Here is an 18,586-nt window from a genome sequence, read left to right as displayed (position 1 = left end):
TTGACATTTGTGATTTTTTTCAGGATTTTATTGCAAACTATAGATTTTTAATGAATTTTTTTGTTTTGAGTAGAGTCGGCCATTTTGAATTACATTTCACCCTTATGTGAAATCACGGACCTCTTTTCAAAAAAGTGTATAAAGTTAGCCTTTTATCCAAATGAGCTAAAACTTTCAAAATATGTTCTTTACAAAGCCTGCTGTAAACTGGTTACAATAGCAAAGCGCTTCTTTAAAGTCTGTCACTCTGATCTTTCAAACGTTTGCGTTCTTGCCTAATAGTTGGTCAAGTGGACAGATAATGCCAGGATATATTTTTCAACTGCCGCAGTATAAGGCATTCACGTTTAAAGATTTTTCTTTCTTTGAATTATTTAATAAATCACCTAAAAAAGAATCTAGGACATGCAAGATGTGTTCCTTGACATTTGTGATTTTTTTGGGGATTTTATTGCAAACTATGGATTTTTTAATGATTTTTTTTGTTTTGAGTAGGGTGTAATACCGCTAACCGTGGATTTTGGCAGTGCTGTTTCTCCATCTTTTGAATATATACTTTTGACCCACCAACTGAGATTGCTACAGCAAATATCTGACAGATGAGATTCATCCCCAGATATTATCTTTTATCCCTAGTTTAACCCTTCCTGACCAAAGCTGTGGTTGTCTCCGGCTGGTCCAGAAGTGAAGCGTGGCGCTTTTTCCGCTGGCTGGGAAGGAGCAAGGGGGCAGCGGTCACTCACCTCCCGCGGTCGCGATAGGCCGAGCGGAGAAAGAGGAGGATGAAGAGGAGCAGCACAGGGTGATGAAGAGGATGAGGGGAAGCAGCAGCAGGCATAGGCTGAAGAGCAGGAGAATAGGCTGGGAAGGAGCGTGGAGCCAGCGGTCGCTTGGTTCCCGCGGTCGCGACATACCAGGCGGTGCGAGCTGCGAGGGCCGTCAATACCGCTCGCGGTTTTAATTATTATTATTATTTATTATTTTTCTCCGCGTAAAAGAAACAGCATTTTGGAGGCTTTAGCATGTTCAAAAACTCACCAAACTTGGCAGTAAATTGTCCCCCTAGTGAAATTTACGTATGATAATGGAATCCAAAATGGGCGTGGCCAAATGGCTCTACAGCGCCGCCTAACGTGAGTTGGGGAAAACCGTAAGTCACAGAGATTTGAGATTTGGCAGGTGCATAGATCTCACCAAATCATGAAAAAAGTTACATTATGGGTATGCTCTAAAACCTACAGGAAGTCGGCCATTTTGGCTCAAAGGCCGATTTTTGGCACTTTTTCAATTTTGTTGACGTCGAACTTTCGCGAACTCCTCCTAGGGACGGTGAGCCATCGGCTTCAAACTTGGCATGTATGCAGATAAGGCATGTGAGATCCAAACTTATCAAACTTTTTGAGTTTTCCAGCATTTTAAAGGGGTGTGGCCAGGCCTCGAAGTTGGCGTACTCGCCAACATTTTCAAAATGCAATAACTTTTACATATGAAACTGAAATGACACGAAACCTGGTAGTATTAATCCTCTCTCGGTTCCCAACAAAACTGTATGTTAAAACTGTTACATAATTGAAGCCACGCCCCCTGAGAACCGGAAGTCACGTTTTTTACTTGGAATGGTCCCTCTCTGTCCTACTTGACCTCATCAACCTAAAACTGTGTCAGCAGACAGACAACATGTTGTCCTAACTTCGTTTAAGGCACAGAGAGCTTTAGTCAAATGGTGTTGCCGTGGTGCCATGGCGAAGTGAGGCGTTTCGCCATGAAAATACGATTGGCTCTCATTTCCTCATTTATAATCAGATCTGCACCAAAATCACAAGAGATGATCCTAGTCCAACTCCAAACAGGAATCCAGAGCAATATTTTGTGGGCGGGGCTTAATTTTCCTACAGCGCCCCCTAGAAATAACAAACTTCAAACCACCAGCCCCAAGCCGTTTTTAGTCCTAGAATATTGAAACTTTGAACACATTTGCACCTCATCAGGCCCTAACTAAAAGCCTCTTGGACCCATGGTCTAAACCCCACCGGAAGTCGGCCATTTTGAATTTCATTTTACTCTGTTGTGAAAGCACTGACCTTTTTTCAAAAAATTGTATAAAATCAGCCTTTTATCCAAATGAGCTAAAACTTTCAAAATACGTTCTTTACAAGGCCTGCTGTAAGCTGGTTACAATAGCAAAGCGCTTCTTTAAAGTCCGTCACTCTGATTTTTCAAAAGTTTGCGTTCTCGCCTAATAGTTGGTCAAGTGGACAGATAATGCCAGGAAATAATTCAGCCCCTAGCCATGCTCATTCCTAGGATAATGAAACTTGGCACACATCTGTATGAGCTCTCCACCTACAAAAAGTTTCATTGAAGCCATGGTCTAAACCTCTCATGAAGTCGGCCATTTTGAATCAAACGGTACCCTTATGAAAATAGAATCACTATGTTAAAATATTTCTAAAAAATCAGTTGTTTTCCCAAATGAGCTAGGACTTTTGGAATATATTCCTCTAATCGCTACTTGTTTGATGGTAAACACAGCATAGCTCTTCTTAAAAGTCCGTCACTCTGATTTTTCAAAAGTTTGTGTTAACAGGAAATTGTTGTATCTCAAAAAGTTTTATAGCAATCCTACCCAAATTTGGAACAGTTATTTATCCTTTGATTATAGAAAAGACTGCCGAGTTTGGCGTGAATCTATGCATGTTTGAGCATCTTATGGGGTTTTCAACTGCCACAGTATATGGCATTCAAGTTTAAAGATTTTTCTTTCTTTAAATTATTTAATAAATCATCTAAAAAAAATCTAGGACATGCAAGATGTGTTCCTTGACATTTGTGATTTTTTTCGGGATTTTATTGCAAACTATAGATTTTTAATGAATTTTTTTGTTTTGAGTAGAGTCGGCCATTTTGAATTACATTTCACCCTGTTGTGAAATCACGGACCTCTTTTCAAAAAAGTGTATAAAGTTAGCCTTTTATCCAAATGAGCTAAAACTTTCAAAATACGTTCTTTACAAAGCCTGCTGTAAGCTGGTTACAATAGCAAAGCGCTTCTTTAAAGTCTGTCACTCTGATTTTTCAAACGTTTGCGTTCTTGCCTAATAGTTGGTCAAGTGGACAGATAATGCCAGGATATATTTTTCAACTGCCGCAGTATAAGGCATTCACGTTTAAAGATTTTTCTTTCTTTGAATTATTTAATAAATCATCTAAAAAAGAATCTAGGACATGCAAGATGTGTTCCTTGACATTTGTGATTTTTTTGGGGATTTTATTGCAAACTATGGATTTTTTAATGATTTTTTTTGTTTTGAGTAGGGTGTAATACCGCTAACCGTGGGTTTTGGCAGTGCTGTTTCTCCATCTTTTGAATATATACTTTTGACCCACCAACTGAGATTGCTACAGCAAATATCTGACAGATGAGATTCATCCCCAGATATTATCTTTTATCCCTAGTTTAACCCTTCCTGACCAAAGCTGTGGTTGTCTCCGGCTGGTCCAGAGGTGAAGCGTGGCGCTTTTTCCGCTGGCTGGGAAGGAGCAAGGGGGCAGCGGTCGCTCACCTCCCGCGGTCGCGATAGGCCGAGCGGAGAAAGAGGAGGATGAAGAGGAGCAGCACAGGGTGATGAAGAGGATGAGGGGAAGCAGCAGCAGGCATAGGCTGAAGAGCAGGAGAATAGGCTGGGAAGGAGCGTGGAGCCGGCGGTCGCTTGGTTCCCGCGGTCGCGACATACCAGGCGGTGCGAGCTGCGAGGGCCGTCAATACCGCTCGCGGTTTTAATTTCATCTTAATCTCATTTCTGCTCAGATTGGCGTCCTGACTGCTTTATTACCGTAATGCGCCTTGTATGTGCGAAGCTAATCTTTGAGACGGAGCCATCATCGGTTGGTGTGGGCGCAGTAAGATTTCTGCCAGTCTAAAAAAATCTTTCTATAATTGCGCACCTAATGCTGCGTTTTAATGATACAGGAGGACCAGCCATGAATGTTTTTTTAATGCCTGCTGCGTGGATTTATGAGCTTTAGGACCCAGCGGTAAATCAACCTCTGCGGCTCGAGTGCGCGCGAGCAGTCCGAGAAGACCCGGTAGAACGGAGAGGGAGGGGGGGGGAGGAAGAGTGAACAAGGGAGAGAGAGAAAGAGAGAGCGACGACCGCCAGGGTCCGGATGACTAAGAGACGATGGACACGGTAGGCTAAATATAAAACATTACATTTTCAGTCGTTCTAAGCTAGCTGCCGTTCACTCCTAGTTATCGCTCACACGCGTTGGTAAGCAGATGATGTGAAGGCAGAGAGGGTCGCGCGCAGAGCGAGTGAACTTGAAAAGGGTTCTCTTTTCTTTTTTTTCTTTTTAATGGAAAATCCCAGCAACCAGACAACCTTCAATCATTGCTGGACTGGTGTTAAACACGCCTGGTTCGCAGCCTCCCTATACCTCTCCGCCTGCCCCCTGGCAATGCTCCGTCCTCCGCTGCCAGCAGATGCAGACAGACACATCAGCGCGAGGAGCTGTCCAATGGAAGCCCGCGGGAGCGCGCCTCTCAGGGTTAACGGGTGCATTCGGTGTGAAACGCGGCCCCGTGTTTTTTTTCTCCTTTTTTTCCCTTTACCTGACCCACTAAAGCTGATCGTCTCTGCAGACACGTGTCTGTTAGCAGCGGCTGGCTCTCCGCACAGCCCCGCTGGGATTAGACCCGTTTATAAAGGCTGTCTAGCAAAGGCCGCCTGAGGTCGATCACAATATTAATTGTCATGGAGCTTTTCTGCCCGGCAAGTATGGGATCAGCAAATACAACTGTACTTCCACAGTGAACTCTTAAAATAAAAGCTAAGTGAGGCATTCAGTTGACTTTCTCTACCCATTCTTAAAATTCCTCATGTGTGTTTATAACTGAAGCATAGCTGCTTATATTGTAAATAAGAAATATGCTAATAATATTAACATTTTCCTGCAAAAAGTAAAGGAAGATTTTTTAGGGATCTAATACCCTACGTTTGTCAAAAACAATAAATAAAATAAAATGTGTTATTACAAAACACAAGGGAATGTGAAGACCCCTTTATAAGCAAAGTACAAAATAAATTGTTCCTTTAGAATTAGGGAAACATTGCCCGTTTACAGAGGCGTAGGTAGAATATTATTATTAGGGTGGCCAGGCAATAACCAGTGTACACTGAGGGGTGCCCGAAAGCGGATAGGTGCCAGAACCTCAGGGTCAATCTACACTGTTCCAACAGGAAAATGAACAATCACAACATCCATATTTTCTAAATAAAGACAAACTATACTTTCCTACAGCGTTTGCTAACAAATAGACACATATATTTAAACATCCATGCTTTCAAAATTAAAGGTGTAGTGGACAAAATTCATTCAGTTTTTTAGTCCTGGGGCAAACATCTTAGTCATTGTCATTACTTACCTACTTTTATTAATATTTCATTCTGCATAAAATAAATATTTAAATGTACTAATATCTACATTAAATAGATTAATTATTATTAAAGTATTTATTTATCTCTGATTTCAGTGAAGATTCCTAGATTACTTGCAGAGACATACTTTTCTCTTTACCCCATGTAAGACAAGATATAGTTCTGAAAAATGAAATTAATTCTGTATTTATCTTAAATGTTAGTATATTGATTTGCATAATTAACCACAGTGTTTTTTTTGTCAGCTACTTGTTTACATATAGAAAATTAAAATGTTAAATAAGTTGGAACATTCCACTTGAGAGTATTACTGCTGCCACTATCTGTATTAGAGGTAAAAAATGGTAGGGGTGGCCACAGGGGTGGCCAATGATTGGGTAAGGGTGGCCATGGCCACCGCTGGCCCCCCTTCTAGCTCTGCCCCTGCCTGTATAACAAGAACAAGACAGTTGTAGGGGTCCTTCTAAAAATCAATGTAGTAAAAAGTGTCATTCAAGAAATAAAACACAAAATCCTCCGTTATAAAAGGCAGTACAAACTGTCCTTATTACCAAAATGGTGGATAAAAGGTACATTTAAAATATCTAATGAAATGGTTTCAAATGTCCTTAGTATTTGAGGTTTGAATGAAAATGTATGTACTTAAACAGATCAATGGCAGCACTGATTATAATTTTGCATTATATAAATTAAAAAACACCATAGAATTTATTTATTTTTATTTTTTTTTACTGAAACCTGAAATATTCAGACTACACGCAGCTCTTCTATCCTTTGTAAAAGATATAGAAGTTCAAGCTTTGGCAGAAAATTTTAGGAGGAAAAATCAATTCTTTTATTGTGAAAGAAAGGATTTTGCTGTATAGTCAATCGCAACTGCTGTGAAACAATTTCTCCTTCCACTCTTGCGGGCTCTTGCCTGGGCCTCTTACTACGTCTAATTTAAACCACTGCCATCAAGTTGCTTGGAACAATTTAAATGTGTGTATAGTATAAAAAGTGTGTGTGTATAGTAAGTTTCTGTAAGAGCATAAGGCGTGTGAATGCGTGTGACCTAAATACTTTATACTTGGAGGAGTTTGCTGGCCTGCAGCCTGGAACTCATATAGGGAAATCCAGGGGTGCTGTGATGGATTATATACAATCATTTCTGCAAAGCCCCCGCCCTTGTTTTTTTATTAGCAACTCCAGCCTGCCTTTACAGTAGGTGATGTAAGGCCAAAGTGGGAGCAGTGACATACTGTACAACACAATTTGATCACAGCTCCTGCAGTCACTCTGATCCAAAACCCTGCTGGGGTCTGGTTTTCTCTTTAAGAACAGATCATTCTTGTACATTTACAGCTGGCTTGTATGTCGACGTCACCGCCATTTTAAATGTGGCAGAGAGGAGCTGTAGGGAGAGGTCCCTGATCAGAAAGGATGTCTGTATTAAAATGGAGAAACCTTATAGTACAAACCAGATCTTCTGACATTAAACTTTCACAGGTTGATTAAAAGAAAAAATATATTTCAGTATTATCCCCTGAATTTGCTAACTTTGTAGCCTGGGTGCCAGTCCGAACTTAGTCCCGCCCACAAGGTATGAGTTCGGGGAAGTTCGGTCTGGCTCTGCTCCATAGTAGCGCGAGAGTTATCGCCCACTGTCAGGCGATCCAATCAAATTGTCAGGGCGGGCTTTATACGACGATGGACAGATGATCAAGAGTAACGTAATCAACCACGTGACCAAAGCGCGCTTGGGTGACAACAATAATGGCTGCCGCTGGAGAGTTTGGGTGAGTAGATTCTGCTATTAGGTCTGTTCTAGAAGATATCGACAGCAAATTAATTTTAAAAGAGGAACAGAGAAACGCGATCAAGTCTCATCTTCTTATTCTAGGCGTGAAACTGCACGCTTTGATTTTTGTGGACAACAGCTATGCCTCGCTTAACATACGTCACGCACTCCGTTGCTCTTATTGGTTGTAGATCTATCCAATTGAGTGCAGAGGCATTTTTTTTCCTGGTTCGTTCGAAACACGCCCCATAATCACAGCTCTATGGAGCAGTATCAGACTCATATTCTGACTAGAATTGAGTCGGACTACGTCAGGCTACTAACTTTGGGGGAAATAATGTAAATTCCCATGTATCGTAATGTAAATGTATATGGGATTATGAGGGTTAATTATTTCAATCTTTTAAACACATGTGAACCTTAAAATATCTGGTATTTTAAGGTATTTTTTGGTATTTTTTTGAGGCAATGAAGGAAAATTAAAATCACTAATATAATGAGGGGAAAAAAGGGAGTATGGAGTAAAAACATAACAATACAAAAGCTGTAATATTGAGAAACAACCGTTTATTTCAGATTTCGAGCTAGCAGAGTAAAGCCAAAAGAATATGACAATAAACCCATAAATTACAAAAATAAATTTTTTATATTATGAATATACATTATATCATAAAATTAAAATCCCTCTAATACTGAACAAGTGTCACAGCAGATCCACAACGTCAAAGATGGTGTACGCTCTGACTTATCGTTGCATATGGCCAACCCACAAGTGAGGCGTCTATGTGTTCATGTCTATGGCCTGAATGAGGGAAACTTTAAGGAAGCCTCGACATGTTTTAGCATGGAGGTTAACTGAGTGACAGTGGTAGTTAGTGAGGGATTTTCACCACCCTTGACCCCAGAGGTTAAAGGGAAGTTTAGAGAAGCTGTGACAAAGAAAGCCTATACCAGAGGCAAAAACACTGGAAAAACGATCTAGAAATAAGTAAAAAATTCTCAAAATATGTGTATTTACCCTTTTTTTTGAGTAGGTAAATGAGATGATATGCCAATGAAATGAGTATTTTTACTCTTAAAATAAGATATTTAGATAAAATGCACTTGAAATAAGACAATGCATTTGCGTTTTCTTATTTTAAATGTAAATTGTCTTGTTCCATTGGCAAAATGTCTCTTTTAACTTCTCAATTCAGGAACAAATGCACTTATTTTAAGAAAAAATTGCTCATCTAGGTTTAGATTTTTTCCAGTGTATGGTTTGAGCCAATAAGTAAATCCAACTGCAATAGCACGCGTTCAACCCTAAGAGGGCAGCAGTGAGGCAGTTTTAAGACAAAATTGGAAGAGCTAAACAAGTTCACATGAAAATGTAAAAGATTGCGCAGTAGCATTGAAGTAGCAGGCGATAACCCTAGTTTATAGTTTATTTGCAGAAAACAAGTAATTTAGGAGGGAGTTATACTTTAAGTTAAGCTAAGAGAAGAATTAAATATCTGGAAATGTTTGAAACTGTTCATGAAGTGTACCGGAACTCTTTTTTTTCCCCAGCCAAGTAGGACGTCAGACAGAAGATACTGAGTGAAGCAGGATTTATGTCAGTTTCTCTCTTTTTTTTTTTACAGAAATGAATGATTATACTAAGGCTGCTGATGAAACGGCTGACAAACATGCATGCTAAATGGTTTATGTGAGCCAAAAAATCTGCCGAAAATAAATACAAACAAAACAGTCGGTCAGTTTCAGGGCAAAAATAGATTGTTTGTAGGATGGCCACAACGTTCCCTTCAACCCTTATGGTTTATGGTCTCTCATTTACAAACTAATGCTAATAGAAAAAAAAATTAGTTCTCTCTGAACGTTTTCTCCTCCCTTTAGGGCTGCTCTCCCTTCATATGATCCAATGTGCCCTGTGATAGAATCATTTGTGAGAAGTCATAATCATTCACTTGTTTATATCAGAGATATGAAGAAGATTCTTTTAATTTACTGGAAACTGGAAAACCATGGGTTCATACTGCCATTTCGTTTAGCAAATGAGACAGCTTATGCACTGCAGCATCAGTCTTTCTGACAGCTGCTGAGCTACTCTCTCTATTAGCTTCTCCAGGGAACACCTGTGGGCATTTTTGCTTGTTTCAGCTTAGAGTTTGGATATTTCATTTTGCTGCTGTCCATCAACTGCAGCTCAAAGAGATCGATCTACAGCTGTGACTTCTGAGATTCAGTATCTCTTTGCTTGTGTGCATCAGAGCGAGTTGTAGGTTGAACTAGGGAGGTGAGAGTAACAGGAGTGGAGGGAGAGATTGATGCTTTAAACAAACCTGGTAAATTACCTTTAAACAAAAATGCTGTCGGTTTGTTAGTTTCATGATGTGTTTTTCTCTTTTTTCTTGCAGGAGAGGGTGATGCCCGATGAAAAGAGAGATCTTTGCCCTGCCGACTGAATGAAGCTGCCCCTGGTGTTTCTGAGGGCCCTCTCCATGTTTTGATCTGCTCAGTATCTTAACTTAAGAAAGTTGGTTTTCTTTATCTGCTTCCTGCCATGCCGTCCAACAATCCCGCTGCCGCCGAGCAGCTTCAGACGCCAGAGAATGACACCTCTAAAGATGTGGTAAGAGGCAGACATTCCATATTAACTTTATAAGATAAAATGCTCTGTGAGACTAGTTCTGCTGACACAGAAGTAGTTTAGACGGATGCAGCTGCAGGAGCAAATATAGGTCATAACTGAGGTCATTTTATTTTTTACAGGGGGGCAGTCTTTTTCAACAAACTCTTTTTTCCATCAGGCCTAAAAATAGGTCTCTGACCTCTCCTACAGTGCTGAGTGAATAAAATCCAAAAGTAAAATAAAAAACTTTAAAAAACATGCATTTAGTCAACTAAAAAGTCAAAAATAAGCATAGATATCATAGACATAAGAAATTATGAAGGAAGGCTAACTATAACAGCACCACTCGGGCAATGCACTATTAATCCTGCTTCCATCAGGAAAAACTACAATCTGAAATCTGAGATGATGTTTCGTTTGCTGAAGCGCCTCTGAAATGTAAATAGCACACAGAACAGTAGTAAGAAGCTCAGCATCCATGCTTTACCTGCTTTGTGAGTCAACTGTCATGATTGCTAGGTCTCTTCTAGGGATGCTAAATGTGTCTTTAACTTACATCAGTGTATCTTATGTGCATTTTGAGCTGGTGTCTCTCAGAAGGAGTGTGTCACCTGCAAGTAACCCAAGTTTGGTTGTTTGTGTGTGTGTACAGTATATGTGCATGTTCTTGCTTATGCTAGCTTTTTAGGACCGTTTTTGTTAATATTTAATAATCTTCAGAGTACCAACAGGCCTTATGTGGAGCAGAGGCTGGTCCTAATGTGGGGGAGCCCCATTTTTAACCTTAGAGAGTTAGTTTAAAGGTATGGTGAATGGTAAATTTGGCCAATCATATATGTCATCTGTCAATCAAATTTTTTCGGTCATAGCATCTAGATTCATATTTCGCAGCTAATATACGCAACGGTTGAAATAAGAAATAAGAATCATTTACTTTATCATTGAGTTCCGTCCCAGTGTTCACGGGGATGGATGTCTGTGTCTTCGGCAGGCGTAGAGCTAACAGAACTGGCAGCGTTGCGAGGCAAGGGCTCAAACATGTACGGCTGGAAGCGTTCTACACCAAACCAAGCTTTTGCCGCCCTGGCGTCCTCTTCCACAACATCTTCGTCCCCACTTTCCTCCTCTAAATAAAAAATCTATGACAGAGGAGACTCATCCATGACCTGCGACACAAAACTATCCTCCTCTTGCATGTTTCCGCTGTCTTACTATACTTCTGCACCCGAACACATCAAACGTCGCTTGCGCCTGGTCGCGAACCAGTTTTGCTGGTATGCTTCTGCAACATAGGTCTGGAATTTCTAGGGACGCACAGCAGTTTCGCACCAAAGCACTAGGGGGAGCCTTTTCGAGAATTCACGAGAACTTCTTCGGCGGCGCCGGCGGGAGTGTTTATTTTACAAAACAACATGTCTGAGGCGTCGTACAAGTGGTTGTGTTTCCGAACCTCCTTGATTAAACTTTCTTTGTGGTTATCCATTGTTATTATTACTGCTTGGTTTTTAAGAGATTGAGATTTTTTTAATCTAAAGTGTACGGGTTCACTGGAGGAACTGTTCTTTTTTATTTTTTTGTTTAAATTTGTTTATTTAAAACCAAACGCTCAACAGATGGGGCAGGCTGTATGCATTTGAAAAAACTGTGAAAAAAACAGCAGCAGTCTCTGGTTTAGATAATAATTATTATCATTTAAATATTTTTTTTCTTTCTTTCTGTTTCAAGTTTAAGTAGAAAAATCGCTGCTGCACGGTAGCACTTGGAAGGGGGGGAGCAGCAGATGGAAGGCGTTTGTGTGGAGGTACAATTAAAAACAGCATTAGGTTTTTTATTTTGTTTTGTTATAGGTTGCTTCATAACCCATAGCCAGACTAATCTAGACTTGAAAGACTTTCTAATAATTTTAAGCTTAATTTTTTATTGTTTATTTCATTGTAATTCGGATCTGTTTCATATGATTTAATCCACTAATGAATATACAGTGTGACAAACACTGATCTCGTTGGTAGTACAGGGTTGGTATTACAGGGTGGAGTGAAGCCATCTGCTGCCATATTGGTACTCCCTAGTTAGACTGGTCGCAATGTAAACAATAAGTGCGCTACAGCGTCAACCAATGATGATGTTCTCATTTTCAGGAGGGCTTAACACATTTGTAATAATAATAATAATTAATAAATTAATCACTTTGACTCACCCTAGCTGTTTCATAGCATAAGAAGATTACTGTAATTTATGAAGTCTATAAATCATGTAATATGACATATTATACAAATCCATCACAACAAAATGAAGGCGTTAATGGAGCACAATAATACAGATGTGCTAAAATTGATTAATTGATGATGTAGACGTAATATATACATGTATTGATGACATTGTTGTGGTAATTACGTACTACATATAATTTCAAGATTTCACATCAAGACTGAATTACAAGTACATGTCTTTAAAATGCTATATTAATTCCCTATTTGAAAATTGTGCATGCATGATGCTTTATACTTTTATGCCGTGTCTGTGCATTAGCCTTTAAAAATGTTTGAGTTGCTTTTATTTCGTCGATATAACATGCAATATGTTACAGCACATGAATTTTTCAAACGAGAAATACAACAAACACTACAAAAACTTCGACATTGTTAACTTAATAAAGAATTACTACAATTACATTTTACAGTTAATTACTTTCTATTTACTTTCTATTTTCTAATGTTAGACACAATGTCGATGGCTAACTCAGTCAATATCTTCGAGTCAGTCCGAGATAACAAGACTAATATTAAGCTACATACTATGGGATACATCAGTGTATATATGGATTTTCTTGGTAAGTACATCCACTGAATGTGAAATTACCTGTGAAACATCTTCCCACAGCTGGCAAACTGCTTGTTGTTGCAGCCAAATGCTACACACGTAGGCATTTTTATGGCGTGTCTTCGTGGGAGTAGGGAGTACCAATATGGCGGCCTGTGACTTCACTTTTTTCAGGATATCAGTAATCCAGTGAATTAATAGAGATCAGGGGTGCAAATCATTCTTTTGTCCTCAAATGTAAAACATCCCTACTTCCATGTCCACACGAGGCGCTGTGATCAGTGCTCACTCAATGACTAATATTTGCTTAGCTTTATATTAAGCTCCATAAAATTAACTGTCTCCAACCCTGAAGGCTCTTTTTTAAATCTTTAGCAGGTCCTTCAGATTACTGATTTCCCAGGGTTTATATTTAGGGAACTAATTCACTGTTTTGGTGGGAATGGTCAGAAAACAACCTTACACAGCTTCTTCAGCTTCCTGTGACCATCACCTTACATTTCTCTTTAATGCAGGGGAGAGAAAAACAGGATTGTGATCTTAACTCCCAAGAGGAGGTTTTACTTTAGAGATGTATAAGTCCTAAAATAACTAGTCTAAAATTTTTTAGTTATTTTTTTTCCCTCTAGTAGCTGCTGACAAACAGTCGGAATGTTGGGAATGTAGCAGAGGGAGGCATGATAAAAAATCCCGGCCTTTGACTGTTTTGTTTGTAGGTTAGCAACAAGAAATATTATATCACACAGAGTGATGGCATTAACAGAAAGTGGAATGTAAACAATTGCCAAAACAACAGTGGTTAACTCTTTAGGTCAACGACATGGACAAAAACAAACTGCTATCAGTTCAATATCTAGGCTATAGAGACTCATTTTCACTGGATTACATCTTATTGTCAAGTGGCACTTAATTTATGGGTTAGACTCAAAAGCAATGACACTGGCCTGATTTATTTATGTGATAAACTTAAGGTACAAAAACAAAATTTTACATGCACCCTCACTGGCGTCTACCCCCACTGGTGGAACAAAGCCCCGCAGCTGTACAAAACCCCAACCCTAAACAAGTCACAGGAAAAATAGAAAGAGCAAGGTCTTTAGTGAAACAACCCTTCCCCCGGAAAAATAAAGCCCAGAAAAGCAAAATTACCGGGGTAAATGTGTATCAAATGCTACCTGCGCTTTCAAAAGCCCCAAACTTATAAAAAGACACAAGCTATTGAGTGGCAATGGAAAAGGGGATAATGTTACAGTCAGAGTAGACAAAGAGCTGGCGCAGCACGCAGCCTTTAAAAAAAATGGGAACTTGTCACCACCGACAGGGAACCGTCCTGAGATACGATATGTGTGCATTGATTCATTTTGTTTGGACTGAGCTGATCCTAAAATGTTGGTTATAAGTGAAGCTATGCTGTACTCAGTTAAAGCTACAGTGTGTAATAATTACAGGCATATAAAGTCAGAAATTTAATATATTATACATAACTATGTTATTTATCATCACCTATGAGCTCAGCCTTTTAACCATAATATTTGCGCTGCCTTAGAATTCGTTATTTATAATTACATAGGAGCGGGTCTCGCAGCCATGGAGGCTGACATCTTTGCGCTACGGCAAGCGCAGAGGCAACAAACTAGCGATTGCGAGATCTCCCATGACGCTCAAAAATAACTACGGCAAGTTGAGAGAGATGAACTGAGACGGTACTGAACAGTAGATGGCAGTATTATGCCTGAGAAGCGTTTAGTCTGCCTGAAACCAAAGAAGAAGAAGAAGCAGGTATACTGCGCATCAGTAACAAGAAAGGTGAACAAAGGCGGCAGGCGTGAGTGACTTTGCAAACTGTTTGGCACTGTGTGGCCAAACATCAGACGAATGGAGGATCATGCCTACTCTGTATCACAACGAAAAGCGGCGGACACCGAACCCCCGTCATCTAAGAAGCGGAAACACGACGAGAATAAACGCAAGCGTGACAAGAAACGACAAAAAACACGGATCAACATTGGCACGGCATTTACACGATGGAAGTCACTGATGGAGGAAAAAGGTTTTCAAAGTGACGCTCAAGTTGCCAGTTTTCTCTTGGACAGGTAATTAATCCTACACACACAATTGTCTAATATCACTGCAGTTTTTGGAGTACAGGATGCTCAGACCTGTCTAAAACAATAACATGCTGCGGCGTGATGATGCTGTTCCTCTCCAGTATACTTATTCAGCAACGTCCCTGACGTTTCATAGGTAATGATTCAGTAATTTTCTGTAAAATAATTTTCTGGATATATACCTCGGTTATTTCTCTCCGGCTCCTTTGGAGATCTTCAAGCTTTTCCTCCTCTGCTCTCACCCCGCTGGCACCCCTCTCTCGCCTGGCCCTAGCTGCACGGCCTCCCTGCCCTCGCCCTCGTCCTCTCCCTCTTCCTCGCGTTGTAACCCCCGTGCCACCAAAATGACTTGGACTCTGTAAACGGGGAATATATATTCTTCCAGCGAACACAATCTCGCTGTTAAACTAATGACTACAATTAGTAGTCTGTTTATATCACCATGCAAAGCAGCTCACCAAAACGTCACAACGATGTAGAAAAAATAACGGGTATATTTATTATCTTAAGTCTACATGAAATCTATACCCTACTCAGACTAATGAAATACTATCTGTAAAATTATCTATGTAAACAAACCTCATCACTTGAGAGGGTAGGTGATGCGGACGTCGTGGAAGAAATTTTGTCCCGTAACGCTCGCCGTACTGTTGGGGGGGAGAAGCGGTGGGGGGGAGATGTTCATGTTGCTGCGGTCTGCAGTCTGACCGCTAGATGTCGCTGAAAATTACACACTGTAGCTTTAAGAAAAACATGGCTGGAACCTTTTTTTTTTTGCCAGCAATAAAGAAGGGGAAAATAAACAAAGGTTTTATTAGGAAAAAACAACATAAATCGAGACTAGAGCACTGTGGCATGACTGAGAAAGAAGGGGAGAAATCTTTACATGATTGAAATAAAATAAAAAAAACTACTTGTAATTAGGGCTGGGTATTTTCGCCAATGTCCTGAATCAATTCGATTTTGATTAATACAGTTCTAAATCGAGCTAATCATAAGTTGGTTTGGTCATTTTTGTATAGTGATTTGTAAACATAAACTTTGTTCTTGGACATATAAAAGTTAATCATGACTAGGAAAAGAAATCAATGAAAAGAAAACTGAAATACAGTATGAGTAGGGGAGAGATAACCACATTCAATCAAACCTTTGCATTCTACCTATTAAGTTTGTGGATTCTATGAATTCTATGAATGATTTTGTTAAATCAACTTCAGAAGATTGTAAAGACATCTGTTGTGGACATTCCTGGCTGTCTTTCTGAGGTTTTTATATTATTTATACTGATATCAGAAATATGACTAATTAATCAAAATGAGGAAATAGCCTCATAAGATTTGGCCATATTTTCAGCCCTAGCATCAGCTCAGTCGGACTTTTGCCGTTTTACATTCAAAGTCTATGATTGACACACATCAAGGTGCACCAATAGGTCCCGCGGCACATATGGAGTATTGAAAGCAGCCCATTATGAGTATTTAAGCGTTTGAGGCACTTCGCCAGCAGCGAAAACTTAAGTTGGAAAATCAAAACTTTTGCTGCACGATGCACCAAGCAATCAATCAATCAGAGAGAGACTCTAATATGTGTTGGTGCCCTGGTAGAATATGCTGGGTGAGATAAAAAAAAGCTCTGGAAGTGACCCTTGTCAATTCTAAGCTCTTGGAGTAGATGGTGAAATTCCCCACAGACTGAAAGTCTTGAAGCAACTGGGGAATCCAGACCGGGCACAGAGGCGCCCCACCACGGCATTCTCTAGTTTTGTTTAGTAAATCATTTAATTTAATCCACTATTGTACTGGCAAAGAGAAGAGGAGATTCCTTCCAATGTGCATTAGACTTTTTACACTGCAAAAAACATCTAGAAATAAGTAAAAAATGTCTTAAATTAAGTGTATTTACCCTTAACTTGAGCAGGTAAATAAGATGATCTCCCAATGGAATGAGTATTTTTACTCCTAAAATAAGATAATTAGATAATATACACTTGAAATAAGACTAAGCAATTGTTTTTTTCTTATTTTAAATGTAAATTGTCTTGTTCCATTGGCAAAGTGTCTCACTTACCTCCTCAATTCAAGAAAAAATGCACTTAATTTGAGGAAAAATAACTTATTTAGATTTCCATTTTTTTGCAGTGTACATTACACTTTGCTGATGTGTGCCAATAGCACCTTTGATGCTTTGGATGGGCATTTCAGCTTAATATGGACAAGCATCAACGACGAAGCAGCAAACGCCTTCTTGCTGCTCAAAGCACGTACGGTGCTTACGCAGCATAACATAAATTATATTTAATTTAACTGTTTATTGACAAAATTTGCAAAGGTTCAAGATAAATTTAAGATGAAGTGACACTAAGGACTACATATTCTATTTGCAAATTATCTTATTTTCCTGGTTTAATACCTTTAAACTGGTGATGCACAATATCATTGGCATTCTCTCTATACTAGCTTTAACACTAAGCATTTGCCATTCACTATAATTCGCTAGTATACAAGGCACTATACATGTCACCAGGACACCCTAGGCCGCAGTTCGATGATCGACTTTGTCATCGTTTCATTGGGCTTGCGGCCGTATGTCTTGGACACTCGGGTGAAGAGAGGTGCTGAGCTTTCCACTGACCACTACCTGGTGGTGAGTTGGCTCCGGTGGTGGGGGAGGATGCCGGTCAGACCTGGCAGGCCCAAACGTGTTGTGAGGGTCTGCTGGGAACGTCTGGCCGAGTCCCCTGTTAGGCGGAGCTTTAACTCCCATCTCCGGCAGAACTTCGAACACATCCCGGGGGAGGTGGGGGACATTGAGTCCGAGTGGACCATGTTCCGTTCCTCCATCGTCGAGGCGGCTTATCTGAGCTACGGCCGCAAGGTTGTCGGTGCCTGTCGTGGCGGCAACCCTCGAACCCGTTGGTGGACACCTCCGGTGAGGGATGCTGACAGGTTGAAGAAGGAGGCCTATCGGGCCTTTTTGGCCTGTGGGACTCCGGAATCAGCTGATGGGTACCGGCGGGCGAAGCGGCATGCGGCTCGGATGGTTGCTGAGGCAAAAACTCGGGTGTGGGAGGAGTTTGGAGAGGCCATGGAGAAAGACTTCCGCACGGCTCCGAAGCGATTCTGGTCCGCCATCCGGCGTCTCAGGAGGGGGAAGCGGTGCAGCACCAACACTGTTTATAGTGGGGATGGTGTGCTGCTGACCTCGACTCGGGACGTTGTGGGTCGGTGGGCGGAATACTTCGAAGACCTCCTCAATCCCACCAACATGTCTTCCATTGAGGAAGCTGGGCCTGGGGACTCTGGACTGGGCTCTCCAATCTCTGTGGGCGAGGTCGCCGAGGTGGTTAAAAAGCTCCTCGGTGGCAGGGCCCCGGGGGTGGATGAGATCCGCCCGGAGTTCCACAAGGTCCTGGATGTTGTAGGGTTGTGTTGGCTGATGCGACTCTTCAACATTGCATGGACATCGGGGGCAGTCCCCCTGGATTGGCAGACTGGGGTGGTGGTCCCCCTATTCAAAAAGGGGGACCGGAGGGTGTGCTCCAATTACAGGGGAGTCACACTCTTAAGCCTCCCCGGCAAGGTCTATTCGGGGGTGCTGGAGAGGAGGGTCCGTCGGATAGTCGAACCTCGGATTCAGGAAGAGCTCTATACCCTCAGCAGGGTCCTGGAGGGTGCATGGGAGTTCGCCCAACCAGTCTACATGTGCTTTGTGGACTTGGAGAAGGCGTTTGACCGTGTCCCTCGGGGGGACCTGTGGGGGGTTCTCCGGGAGTACGAGGTGCCGGGCCCTTTGATACGGGCTGTCAGGTCCCTGTCTGACCGGTGTC

The 18,586-nt window shown here is 40.9% G+C and overlaps 1 protein-coding gene across 10 annotated transcripts in view; it reads left to right on the top strand.

Moving 5' to 3' along the window:
• Window positions 1-4,032: 4,032 nt before the first annotated feature.
• Window positions 4,033-18,586, top strand: part of LOC119774693 (DNA (cytosine-5)-methyltransferase 3A-like) — a 92,313-nt gene continuing 77,759 nt past the window's right edge. For all 10 annotated transcript variants that reach the window (XM_038272343.1, XM_038272349.1, XM_038272341.1 and 7 more), the window contains exons 1-2: window positions 4,033-4,190; window positions 9,618-9,832. In XM_038272343.1, the coding sequence (XP_038128271.1) occupies window positions 9,764-9,832 (69 nt within the window). In that variant the 5' untranslated portion in view covers window positions 4,033-4,190; window positions 9,618-9,763. The remainder of the gene's footprint in view (window positions 4,191-9,617; window positions 9,833-18,586) is intronic.

This window comes from Cyprinodon tularosa, unplaced genomic scaffold, assembly GCF_016077235.1.
Source record: "Cyprinodon tularosa strain WSP-4 unplaced genomic scaffold, ASM1607723v1 ctg825, whole genome shotgun sequence".
Taxonomy (NCBI): Eukaryota; Metazoa; Chordata; class Actinopteri; order Cyprinodontiformes; family Cyprinodontidae; genus Cyprinodon; species Cyprinodon tularosa.
This window is presented reverse-complemented; position numbering and strand designations above follow the sequence as displayed.